This window comes from Panulirus ornatus, chromosome 6, assembly GCF_036320965.1.
Source record: "Panulirus ornatus isolate Po-2019 chromosome 6, ASM3632096v1, whole genome shotgun sequence".
NCBI classification, from domain to species: domain Eukaryota; kingdom Metazoa; phylum Arthropoda; class Malacostraca; order Decapoda; family Palinuridae; genus Panulirus; species Panulirus ornatus.
Genome location: NC_092229.1, coordinates 50,484,211 through 50,497,574, shown reverse-complemented (window position 1 = coordinate 50,497,574; position 13,364 = coordinate 50,484,211). Strand labels below are relative to the sequence as shown.

General features: G+C 39.2%; 1 protein-coding gene across 7 annotated transcripts in view; it reads left to right on the top strand.

Annotated features, from left to right (window-relative positions):
* Positions 1-11,371, top strand: part of LOC139749230 (uncharacterized) — a 256,994-nt gene extending 245,623 nt beyond the window's left edge. For all 7 annotated transcript variants that reach the window (XM_071662937.1, XM_071662939.1, XM_071662938.1 and 4 more), the window contains 4 exons: positions 1,013-1,097; positions 1,723-1,894; positions 3,494-3,602; positions 7,052-11,371. In XM_071662937.1, coding sequence (XP_071519038.1) covers positions 1,013-1,097; positions 1,723-1,894; positions 3,494-3,602; positions 7,052-10,276 — 3,591 coding nt within the window. In that variant the 3' untranslated portion in view covers positions 10,277-11,371. The remainder of the gene's footprint in view (positions 1-1,012; positions 1,098-1,722; positions 1,895-3,493; positions 3,603-7,051) is intronic.
* The last annotated feature ends 1,993 nt before the right edge of the window (positions 11,372-13,364 follow it).

Here is a 13,364-nt window from a genome sequence, read left to right as displayed (position 1 = left end):
TATTCCAAAAAAGGCCCAGTCCTCTGTTCTTAGCGCTACCTCGCTAACGCGGGAAATGGCGAATAGTTTAAAAGAAAGAAAGAAAGATATATATATATATATTATCCCTGGGGATAGGGGAGAAAGAATACTTCCCACGTATTCCGTGCGTGTCGTAGAAGGCGACTAAAAGGGGAGGGAGCGGGGGGCTGGAAATCCTCCCCTCTCGTTTTTTTTTTTTTTTTTTTTTTTTTTCCAAAAAGAAGGAACAGAGAATTCGGCCAGGTGAGGGTATTCCCTCAAAGGCCCAGTCCTCTGTTCTTAACGCTACCTCGCTAATGCGGGAAATGGCGAATAGTTTGAAAGAAAAAGAAAAGAATTCATTTTTTATATTATCTCTAAAACATGCTGGAAAGAAAACCTAATTAAGACAGAGGATTGCAAATGTGTAGTAGGATAACCCTTTAGGTAATTGTATTTGCCATGCTGTTCTCGAGATTGAGACGTTTTTCTCCATCCCTCTTCCTTTGTGTTGATATGCATTCATTACTCATGGGACAAACTGACTTTGGAGAGAAGGATAAATTTTGAAGAATGATAACCTTTACCTTCAGAGTAGTGTTCCCCAAGCAGTTTTTCAGATTGCTGTCCCCAACCCTACCTTCATCACTCTTTCAAAAGACTTTTCTCGTAAGCAGTGTTAAACACCATTGAAGTGACGTCCATGTTTTGAGTATTATGAGGCAGGTAGCACAAACAGTGTCTTAGGTAGTGGAACAATAACATCATCACCAAGTGGAGGTTACTGATTGTCCATCCAACTGAATAGGTGATTAGCAAAGGGTGAAAAGCATGTACCTCATTAGAAGGCAAAAGGTTAGAGGTTTCTGACTCTCACGAGATCTTTTAAGATTCTCTTAAAACTCACTGGACATCACACCATAGAGAAACAGCTTTTAATTCTTTAAAGATTTTTTTTTTTTTAAATGAAGTTGTCTGTGGCCTTGATGGTATTTTCTCTTATTTATTCCAGCTTCATATTGACAGCAGCCATGGTGGTCAGGGTGGCATTACCAGCCGATGTGAGGGACAGAATCCTGACTCAAAGGAATCGACAGGTAGTTAGCCATCTTCATAACCATCTTTTCTCTGAATAGAGTGTATGCCTGAAAAGCAAGATTTGAAATGTAAAAGGCATTTGGTAGAAAGGGATTTACGAAATTAATTATTTTAATCTTTCATGAGTGGATCAAATTAAGATGCTGTAAGAACTGATGAGCTTATACTGCCTATGTTGGAAAGCTTTAGAATTTCTTTGTCTTCACATTTTTTCACACCAAAAATGACCTTTCCATTTCCTCAGAGCTCTGAGATTGTTAATTTCTTTTTCACCTTCTGTACATTTAAATCACAGCTAAACAAATTAGTGATATTAATTATCACTGAATAATTTTATTTTGAGAATGACAGTTTAATAAGCACTCACTTGAGCTTTTTTGTTTGCAGAGTAGAGGCTAGAATACATTTTTCCTGGAGTATCTGACAGCTGAAATTATATTATAATGTACTTTTCATTAATCCTCACTTATAAAATTTTCATGTCATTGAATTATAAAAACACTGCTTACTTGGCAAACATTGTTAAGTGAGAAAATGGTTTTCCTTCTTCCAGTTAAAGATTCTTTTACAGTAAAGACCAAAAGTATTTTTTTCCCAACTTTTTTCTTTTGCTTCATTTTGCAGCTGATGGTGAGAACATGGAATACAATGAGAGTGCCCGTACCTTCCAGTGTCGTTTGTGCCCTTTTACTTGCAAGAAACGAAACGAGATGAAGCCTCATTTAGTCTATCATACTGCACGCTCAGACTGTATATTCAAATGCATGTTCTGCCCTTATTATGTGCCCACCAAGGGGTAAGTAACTCATTGTTCGAATCCATTTTTACATTTAGAGTGAAATAACAATATATCTTGCGATACACGAATTTCCACTTCCTGGGATTAACAAATCTAACATACCCCATATTGTTTAACATGAAGTGATTAGTTTGCCAATTTTTCTTGTCTGGTGATACAAATCTAGCTGTAAGTTTGCCCCTGGGTCCTGAACATATATCATGCTTATAGCATTTTGCACATACAAAATCAAAATTGTCACCTTGAGGCTTTGCTGCTCATAACAGATCATGTATTCCTATAGGTATGATTATACCTTGGGATATGAATTGTGATACAGTCTTCATTCATTTGTAGAATGTGTTGAACCTTTTATATTCCCAGAAGCCCCACTTTGCATTCTGTGTGGATGTTATAGGCATTAGCTGGTGGTACATAGCATTTGAAAGGCAGCATCCAACCAGGGATATATATATATTGGCACTACCTGCCTGGGTATCAGGAGGGTTAGTGACAGCTGAGTAGTGAGCCAGGACTTCATTGGTTGTCATGTTGCTTTCCACTGAGCAAAGTAACTTCCCTTTCATTTTGCCTCACCCACATGTGGACTAATGGCATTCTGTCCACAGACATACAATCTCTGCTTGTCACACTTAGCGCTTGACAACACAACTCTCATAGTTCATTTTTCCTCTAGATTTTCCTGTGATAAGCACTATGCACTATCCATTTGGAAGAATGTGTGGAGTAATGGATAGAAGCAGTAATTAGGAACATTTAGGCAGGAGCATTAGGTATAATTAGTGGGTTGGAACATTAGGTAGTAGTCAGTAGGAAAATTAGGTAGGAGCCTCTGCAAACATTGCGCTAGAGTTGCCCTCTTCCAATGGCCTGTCAAGGGTAAGGCACTAAAAGCTAAGAAGTGGCATTGAAGTTCACTAGGTTGTGGAGGCTTTATTGCCAAGGCCATCCCCTTGAGGGAGTTCCAGGAGGGAACAGGCATCAGAAATAAATAGATAGGATGTGTCGTTATATACGGTCAGATATACCCTTGTCAGAGATGTGTCCTATTAAGATGTCTTATTGAAAGAGCTGACCGAGGTTTGTTTAACATTGTTCAGGCATATGTATGGGATGAGTGAGGAAAAATTAAGAGATCTGTATGTCAGAACTGAAGGGAACAAGGGGAAGTACCCTCTCTACAATTACCTTTGAAAAGAATTTGCAAATGGCTAAGTGAGCAGAAAGTGAAAGGATGAGGTGAAGGAAGCATTGGGGTTTTGGGATCTAAACATTCAGGAGGTTGAGAGGCATGCATAAGATAGGATGTATTGGAGATTTGTGATATTAGGAGTGATATGAAAGAGTCAGGTTGAGAGGCATGCATAAGATAGGATGTATTGGAGATTTGTGATATTAGGAGTGATATGAAGCAGTCAAGGTAAACCATGGATTAATGTGTGAGTCATGGTTATTGATGGTAGGTGCTGGTTTTCATGAATTATTCATGAAAACTAGAAAGTGGATTTTTGTAAATAAGGCCATTGTTTGTTATTCCTTACTTCACCTTGCAAAGACACTTTCTAGTGATAACTTATATAGTTTATATTATTTCAGTGAACTCTTTGAGCACCTGAGCATTCATGGAATGGAGGTCCCTGCCTCTGTGATGGAAGCAGCCAGTAAAAGTAGCAGTAGCAGCAGTTCACCTGGAGCAAGTAACCAAGTAAGTTATATACTTTTTATTAGAGACCATGGTCATGAATAAAACCTCTTATTGAGGCCAGGCCATATATGAAACATTATAAAGGCTTAATAGATAAAAAAGTAAAGGAAAAAGGAGAATCTTAGTTTTTTTGAGAAGTTAGGTAACCTGCCTTTTGGCAAGGGACAAGTCAACCTTGAGCCAGTCGAGCACAGGCTAAATGTATCACTGAGACCACTAGCCCAACATCCCTCTTCACTTGGCCTCAAAGGCTCAAACCCCCATCACCTAGCCATACATTCCATAACTTACACCCAACACCACTAATACATTGATTTGTAGCACGACACCCTACTATCTAACCCCACATCCCCATCAGTTATCCCCTAACCTCATCACCCAGCCATACACCATCACCTAGCCCCACACCTAATTGCCTAGAACTACATCCTCACCACCAAGCCCCTTTATCCCTTCCCCTTAGAACCACACCCTAGATACTTAAATCTATATGTCATCATCTTACCCCATACCCTGTTACTTAGCACCATATTCCCACCACATACCAGACACCACATCCTCACTACTTAAACCCCACACCCTATTACCCTGTATCACGTCCTCTCCTCCCAAGAGCCACAACCCAGCACTTGCTTCCCTATCCAAATTGTGTTGACCCACATTACCATCACTGAGATTCACACGCCCTCGGTTAGTACCACATCCCTTTCACCTAGTACCACCCCATCCCCTCCTCCCCCACCTCATTTAACACCCCACACACCTACATTCTCAAACAAGAATAAAGAACTTACAATAAAAGATTTTAATCACCAGTAAGTTTGATATTGTTAGTCAGTTTATCAGTCAAGCCTCATGAACCTTTAGGTATTAGTTCTTTGCTGGCACCTGGCCTGTGAGGCCAAACCTGAATATTCAGTGCCTTTCATAAGTTTCTGATCCTGCTGTTTGTGATATCACAGTACATCTGCATTTCATTGTGTGATTACCTGACTTTAATTACAGTGTCTTCAAAAAATATTGTCCACCCCCCACATATTTTCAAAAGCATTACACAGCCAAGGTTTCTTATGGGTACGAGCATAATGAAGCTCTCCGGACTAAATCATGGTACATGTGATCACTGAGACTTGTGTTTCTAATGGTGTGAGCACCAGCAGCCCTCCTCATTGTGTCTCAGGCTATCCTGAGGGAAGGGTGTTCTGTCTACTCTTCTTGGATTCCACCTCATTTTTGGAATTTCTTTTTTGGGCACTGTATTTCTTCCACCTTTGGTACAAGATGGTTGGTTCTTACCTTTCTAAAGAGGTAAAGACCTAGATTCTTTCCTAGAAACAAGAAAATTTGGGTGCACATGAGATTTCTAGGCACACTGGGTACTCAGAACTCATGATCAGGCAGCTGCTTCCTCCAACACCTCTTCAGTGCCTTGTCTCATTCAGGATATCAAGACCATACAAACCCAAAATATGTGCCTAAAATAATTCAGGAACCTTGCTATTTTCATGCCCAGATGTCTGCAGATGGTAATCAAGGCCAAAGGAGAGATGACAGAGTACTAAAATGTAAGCTTGACATTGCCTTTGGAAATGTATGGAGAGGAGGATAGGGATTTTTGTGGACACTGTACCTGTTTGTCGTGTGTGAGGAGAGTGTTTTACTACCTCTTGAACTTTCCGTACCGTCATACAGCTTTTGAAGATTCTGTAAGCAGTCCTCATTCATTGTTTAATCATTTAATGTGTTTTATTCAGCCACCATTCTTATACCACTGAAGCACTTCTCTACATCTTTTCTGATAAGTTTCTTGCTTAGTATCTTGTTATTGCCTCTTGTTGTTTTGTCTGTGTAATTGCCTTGTTTTAGTTACCTATTTATACTTACTGTAAGGGAAGGAACCTCTGCATTGATGAGGCACCATATCTTGAATATTCTTTTCTATCCTACAGTTTTTTAGTTATGTATGCTGTCTGCATTTACATTTTCATCACTCAGTTTATTTGTTCATCTACTACTGCAACACTTTAAAATTTCTTATTCTATATCTTCTGATAGGTTTCTTGCCTAATTTAATGTTATGGCATCTTTTTATTCTGTCTTTGCATCATTTGAGGAACTGTACACTCTCTACATCATCAACCTGGTTTAGAAACTTCATGGTTATGATCAAGTCATCCTTCACTCTTCAGTGCTTGTCTGTCAGAATTTTGTCCAACTGTCTCTGTGTCTTGTTTTTTCTGGCTGTCAGTATAAGTGAGTGTGTTTATAGAAGTATAACAAACAGTATCCAATGCTACCTTGCTTATCTCCTCATGACATGCTACCTCATCTCTCCTCCCCAAGCACTCCTTGATCCAGTATCTCCCTTTTTCTTAGCTTCCCATCGCATTCTGACACACCATAACCTAGCGTGGTCATACCTCCTCAAATGTTTGTGATGATAGCGGTACAGGTGACTGTATTTCATATTTAAAGCAATGTTTTTTGAATCATTTGTTTTGTTAACACAAAATAAGCTCAGAAATTCATTTGATGATTTGGACAAAGGTGTTTATATCTTTGTACATATAACTTTATGATAGTGCAATACTTTGTATAGTGTACATATTAAATATAGATATAAACTTTATCTAGTCTAATTCTTTATATAGTGTACATTTTACGGAAAAACCTTTTGCTGGATGGGATTTGGTGCCACTTGGTCCAGATTACTGGAATTTCCATATGGCTCGGGGAAAAAATTAACTTCTGAGGTGTAAGAAATGCACCCTGTCTTTCCCATATACAAAATCTGGATTCACTTGATTTGCATCAAAAGCATAATTCCAGATATGCATCCCCATTCACAATGAAAGAGGATGTACACACACAAGGAGAATTGAAAATTTAAAAGCACAACAGGACTGTAAGGTTATGAATAATTTGATCTGAAGATACCTTTCCCATGATAAATTGTGGAAGGCCACAAGTTTGGGCTGCAGGATGGTTATACCCCTGCCCCTACATGTAGAATGACTGCAAAGTGTGGATGTAAGATTTTTTTCAGAAACTTCAAGGACTGCCTTTTGTAATTTGAGAAATAGGTTCTTGGTAAGAAAACTACAATGATGGATCTTCTCTGATGTTCATGAAAATTTAGTTTCTTCTTTGTTCAGTGCTATATTAGCCTTTAAAATCAAGAGCATGCTCTTGCTTAACAGATGAAATATAAGTTTTGACAAAAGATTTTGCAGTGTATAAGTGAAAAGGGTATATTTTTCATGAATATATATTTTGATCTCGTGTATTTTATATGGTCTCTTGTCAGATATTCTGTGATAATCAGAACTCCATAACCTTTTATATGTTGTGAAAGATAAGAAATATGTGTAATTCTTTAAGGACCTTATATTCAGAAGTAATGGAGGGTTTGGACATTTTATGATATTGATGCCTATTTTGTTCCACAGGATGAAGGTGGACCAAAACAATTTGTCTGTGGTGCTTGTCCATTTGAATCAAGGAGCCGTGCTAAGCTTATGCATCATCGACAGTTTCACAAACCAAAAGGACTACCATTCCACTGCCCTCATTGTACTTACAATGTGACACGGCGCCATTTGCTCTCCCAACATATTCGTGTGCATGGAATAGATGGAAATATTGATGGGCCTGGAGCAAATGATGTAAACCAGATAGATGAACGTTCTAATTCTCCTTCCCCATCCCTCACCATCACCCCTGTGGGAAATGCAACAAGTGGGGAGAATGGAGGAGACTCTGCCCTCACTGATACATCACTGCTTCCCAAGCTTACAGATGAAACCACAATGCTGCTAGATGATATCCCATTAGTCTGGGTTTCAAGAGACAACCGGTTCTTCAAGATGTTCAAGTGTCGTCATTGTCCCCATGTGAATTTGCGTAAAACTAACATTCAGGAACATGAAAAAATGCATAAAACAGATGTGGTTAGGGAGACTAGTGCTTTACGTTGCCCAAACTGCTCATATGTTAGTGTGAATGCTGGTGTTATGTCTGCTCATTTGAAAGTTCATGGTGGCTCAATGGGTCAGTGTCATGCTGTTGTTGACCCATCCCTAAGTGATGAAGACCAACTAAGGCAGCTTACCTCAAAAGCTACTACACCATGTTCTAATGTGCCTCAGTGTGTGCCTGCTGTTGATACAATACCTTACAGAAAAGCAGATGAAAAAGTTTTGTATTATTGCCAGCAGTGTCCTGCAAGATTTTTCTTTGAAAAGGAAATCCAGATCCATTCCCGATTCCATAGTGCAGGTCTTCCACACACCTGTGACCATTGTAACTATGGTGCCCGACAGCCAGCTCACCTTCTTGCTCACCTTAAGGTTCACACACCAGAGTATCAACACCGCACTCGCACAATGATGAGTCAGCACCGAACAGCTTCCACTCACCCACCTGTACCAGGGCTTACTCTCCCTCTTGATGTGACTGTGGACAAATCTGAAGATAATCATACAGATAAGAGGGCTGAGAAAACTGGACACCGTCCATTCTCTGCATCACCTCCACCCACCTCAAATGTCATGCCACAACCTCCACCTACAAGTAAATACATGTGTGATCAGTGTCCTGCATCATTCTCTAAATTATTAACTCTTCAGTATCACCAGTCCCTTCATGGAGCCAAAAATCCTCATCAATGTCATCGCTGTTCTTATGCTGGTAAAACTTTCGAGTCTCTCCAGCAACATCTGCAGCTCCATAGTCAGTATGATGTAAGCTGTCAAGCTGAAAGATCTGCTAAGGAAACTGATACCAATAAGAAAGTAGAAAGCCAAAGGACAATAGAATCCAGTTCAAAATCAAAAGGTTATTCCAAAAGTTCAGAGAAAGATGTCTGCTCATATCATCCACCAATTAAACTCAAATTGATTGGGCTGCGACCTGGTGTATCAGACAATGGCAGTGATGGGGGTTGTCCACAATTCAAATATTATGTTGAAGAGCAAGTTCCTTTGTCTGGTGTTGATCTTTTGCGTCGCAAAACTCAGTTGGAGAAGGAAGGGCATGACAAGCCCATTACTGATGTTGGCTCAAATGGAAAGACGTATGCTCTCAGTAAGAATAAAACATCTAAGGAAAAGGAGGAGTTGGAGGATGATGACCCTAAAAGAATTGGGGATCCTAAGCTTCATTATCCACTACATATTGACAAAGTTACTGGGAAATCTCGTGAAAAACGTTATAAATGCAACAAATGCCCTTCTGCCTTTGAAAAAACTGAACAGTACCATGTACATTCAAATCTCCATGGTTCTAATCATAAGTATAAATGCCGTATATGTGATTACTCTGTTAAGTTTTATGCCAATTTCATGATGCACATTAATCGCCATAAATACCATGAAAGAATGGTGTCTCAGAGTGATGGATCACCCCTACCAGTAGACAATGACCTCAAATATGAACCTGTAATATCTTATGGTGACACTTCTCAGGGTGATAAGGGAGCTAGAAACAGAATGGAAGATCTTGCCAACAAGGAGAACTTAGAGGATGCAGATTTAACAACTTCAGAACGTCAACACCTCTTGTTGCAGAATAAAAAGGGGTGTGCAGAATCCTCTAAGAAAGATGATGAGAAGGAGCGGCGAGTTTACTACTGTCAGTATTGTCCATATGCAAATATCAGGCGTGATGCTGTTGACAGCCACAGCTTGCGACATCATGCTAATGGAGGGTATGGTGTTTACAGGTGTACTTTCTGTGACTATACAGCATCACAACCAAATTTTATTCGTGAACATACCAAAGTACACTTCCGTCCTTTCAAATATGTACACCCTGAAGGATATATGCGTCATGACAGACAGGAGATATTAAGTACACCTATTATCATACCTGGAGAGAAAGTTATTGATGGAACAAGTAATGATGATGGTTCTCAGCCAACACAGGAAAGACATTTAATCTTTTCCCATGAAATGGGTGTTTACAAACCTCTGCACACTTCTAACAAGGAAGAAGATGATACTGTTGATTCTCAACTAGTAAGTGGGATTGAAGTTAATTTCCGCTCAGGTGATATAGTTGATGCCCCCAATAATTTTGTTATTTCATTACGTCCTGCCAAATCAAAGGGCGGTCAGTTTCAGATGGAAGTAAATGAGGCATTTGAAACCCCAGACCATTTAGCTAATCCACCTATGGAAAGCACTGCACAGAGCTGTGATAATAAAGTAATAGAATCAGGTGATAGTCAGTCTTTTCAGGGGAGTGCCAGTATGCATGTAGATACTGAAAAGTCAGAAAGTATGGAAGTAGGTGAAACAGGTGATGTAAAGGAGACCAGTACACATTACCCAGAATCATCCAGCCACAGTGAAAATGATAAAATGAAGGCTGAATCTATTACAGATACAGAGAAAATAGAAAGTGGAGTCCCTAGTATTGCAAATGGCCATGTTGTTAATGAAAACCAGGATGTTTCAGCATTGGAAGAAGGCATGGTGGAATCAGGTGAAGGCGTGATGGAGATAGTTGAAAGCAAAATGGAAGTTTGCACTGGTGAATCCACAACAGTGGAATCGGTACAGGCTGTTACAAAGGAATGGGATACTGATCAGCCAGAAAAATTTATTTCAGCACAGGCTGTCACCAAGGAATGGGAAACTGATCAGCCAGAAAAACTGATTGACACTCAGTGAATGAACATATCATTTTTATTGACTGTTAAGTTTATTATTTATTGTTTTTTATATAAAGGCTGTGAATGAAACGTTAAAGGTCATTTGTAATGAAAACAATTTGCTTCACATAGTGTTGCACTTGAATTATTATTATAGCTAATTTATTCACAAATTGACACCTATTGGCATTATTTATAGCTTATTAGTATAGAAGGGCAACACAGTCATCCCCTACTGCCATGTTCAGGTTTTATCAGACCAAAGACAGAAGGATAAACACACCAGCTCTTTAAAGCTGACATTAGTACTCGCCTTTGCCAAGCATTTTAAGTGACTGTATGCTCATTTATGATGTGCATTAGTCTGACCACAGTGTTACTATTTTTTTCCTCTCATTTCTGACACTTTATCAAATAATGTGCTGGTCAACCTTGTGCCTGAGCCTCTCGAGTTTGTCCATGGAACTACTACACCTACTATTTGTGAATCAAATTACTTTGGAACAAAAAAGAGTGAACATTTAAAGAAATTAAGTTGAAGTCTGTTGATTATGGCTGGAAACCATTTTTCAGTTTGCCAAATCTTTAACATAATGATGATTGGCAGATCAGATGGAAAATTTTCAAAAATGATTGTCAAGTAGAGTGGGTGATAGTGGTCCCACAAATGGACATGAGGCAGAGCTGGCGGACAAATGTGCTCAAGTCTTCTTAATTTTGGCCTCTAGCTGAATGTGAGATAGTAGAATAATGTATAAAGTTTTATTTAATTCCAGTCATGAAGAAATAGCAATTATTTGTTTCTGTCAGAGTAATGGGGATAGGTAAATCCCTGTCATGGTCATTTTGAAAATTTATATAATTACAGTAATTTTTAACTAAATAGAATCTTTCTAATTCTGTAGGTTAAACAAATAACAGATTTTAAATCTTATTTATATGTACAGAAACAATATGATTTGCTCTTTTTCCTGTATTGAGGCAAAATTACGGGTGTTTGAACAAGCTGTTGTGGTACCACACCGATGGTCCCCAATAGTTGCACTGTGATGTTCGCCGCTTGTGTGTCGGGAATTTTGTAATCTATTTTCACAAGAATTTTATGCTAAAACAAGGTCATCTTCTTATCCTGTTTGAACATAGCTTGTTGGAAGTAAAATTCATTTGAAATACCTGTGTGCTTGCTTGATGAATATAGGGGATTCATCTTAGAATCATCATAGAAAAGTTGTAATGACTGCAGGTGACAGTTTTTCGAGAATTTTAAAAAGGAAATCAAGAGTGGATTTCATCTCTGATAAACTGTTACATATTATATATGAGAGGAGTTGTGGTTGTTACTAATAACCAAGATCATAGTATTTTTCTCTCTTTTAGACCAAGTAAGCAAAGCTAGAGATGCCAAAGGTTTACCAGATCTTATCCTGGCATGAACTTTTTTTTTTAGAAATCTTATTGCCCTTTTACTCCCTGAATATAGAGAGTGTACTGGATACTTTGTATTTTGACTGCAGTGATGAGGCTTTCCTCTGCTATTGAATTTCCCAAAAGAAAAACTGCAGAAAGAGGATTAATATGTATGATACAAAATACCGTAATGTTGGAGTAAGCATTATAAGTAAAGGGAAAGCCTCCTTTCAGTTGTGCCAGAAAATGGCAGTGAATGGACAGTAAAGAGTGTAAAAGGATGGAATATAGTGATATAAGTAAAGCAAATGAGGATCATGTATATATATGTATATGTCTGTGTACGTATATGTATGTATAAGTTTGTTGAGTATTCCTGGTAAATTATATGGGAGGGTATTGATTGAGAGGGTGAAGGCATGTACAGAGCATCAGATTGGGGAAGAGCAGTGTGGTTTCAGAAGTGGTAGAGGATGTGTGGATCAGGTGTTTGCTTTGAAGAATGTATGTGAGAAATAAAAGCAAATGGATTTGTATGTAGCATTTATGGATCTGGAGAAGGCATATGATAGAGTTGATAGAGATGCTCTGTGGAAGGTATTAAGAATATATGGTGTGGGAGGCAAGTTGTTAGAAGCAGTGAAAAGTTTTTATCGAGGATGTAAGGCATGTGTACGTGTAGGAAGAGAGGAAAGTGATTGGTTCTCAGTGAATGTAGGTTTGCGGCAGGGGTGTGTGATGTCTCCATGGTTGTTTAATTTGTTTATGGATGGGGTTGTTAGGGAGGTGAATGCAAGAGTTTTGGAAAGAGGGGCAAGTATGAAGTCTGTTGGGGATGAGAGAGCTTGGGAAGTGAGTCAGTTGTTGTGCGCTGATGATACAGCGCTGGTGGCTGATTCATGTGAGAAACTGCAGAAGCTGGTGACTGAGTTTGGTAAAGTGTGTGAAAGAAGAAAGTAAGAGTAAATGTGAATAAGAGCAAGGTTATTAGGTACAGTAGGGTTGAGGGTCAAGTCAATTGGGAGGTAAGTTTGAATGGAGAAAAACTGGAGGAAGTAAAGTGTTTTAGATATCTGGGAGTGGATCTGGCAGCGGATGGAACCATGGAAGCGGAAGTGGATCATAGGGTGGGGAGGGGGCGAAAATCCTGGGAGCCTTGAAGAATGTTTGGAAGTCGAGAACATTATCTCGGAAAGCAAAAATGGGTATGTTTGAAGGAATAGTGGTTCCAACAATGTTGTATGGTTGTGAGGCATGGGCTATGGATAGAGTTATGCGCAGGAGGATGGATGTGCTGAAAATAAGATGTTTGAGGACAATGTGTGGTGTGAGGTGGTTTGATCGAGTAAGTAATGTAAGGGTAAGAGAGAAGTGTGGAAATAAAAAGAGCTTGGTTGAGAGAGCAGAAGAGGGTGTTTTGAAATGGTTTGGGCACATGGAGAGAATGAGTGAGGAAAGATTGACCAAGAGGATATATGTGTCGGAGGTGGAGGGAACGAGGAGAAGTGGGAGACCAAATTGGAGGTGGAGAGATGGGGTGAAAAAGATTTTGTGTGATCGGGGCCTGAACATGCAGGAGGGTGAAAGGAGGGCAAGGAATAGAGTGAATTGGATCGATGTGGTATACCGGGGTTGACGTGCTGTCAGTGGATTGAATCAGGGCATGTGAAGCGTCTGGGGGAAAAAAAAAAACTTTGAAA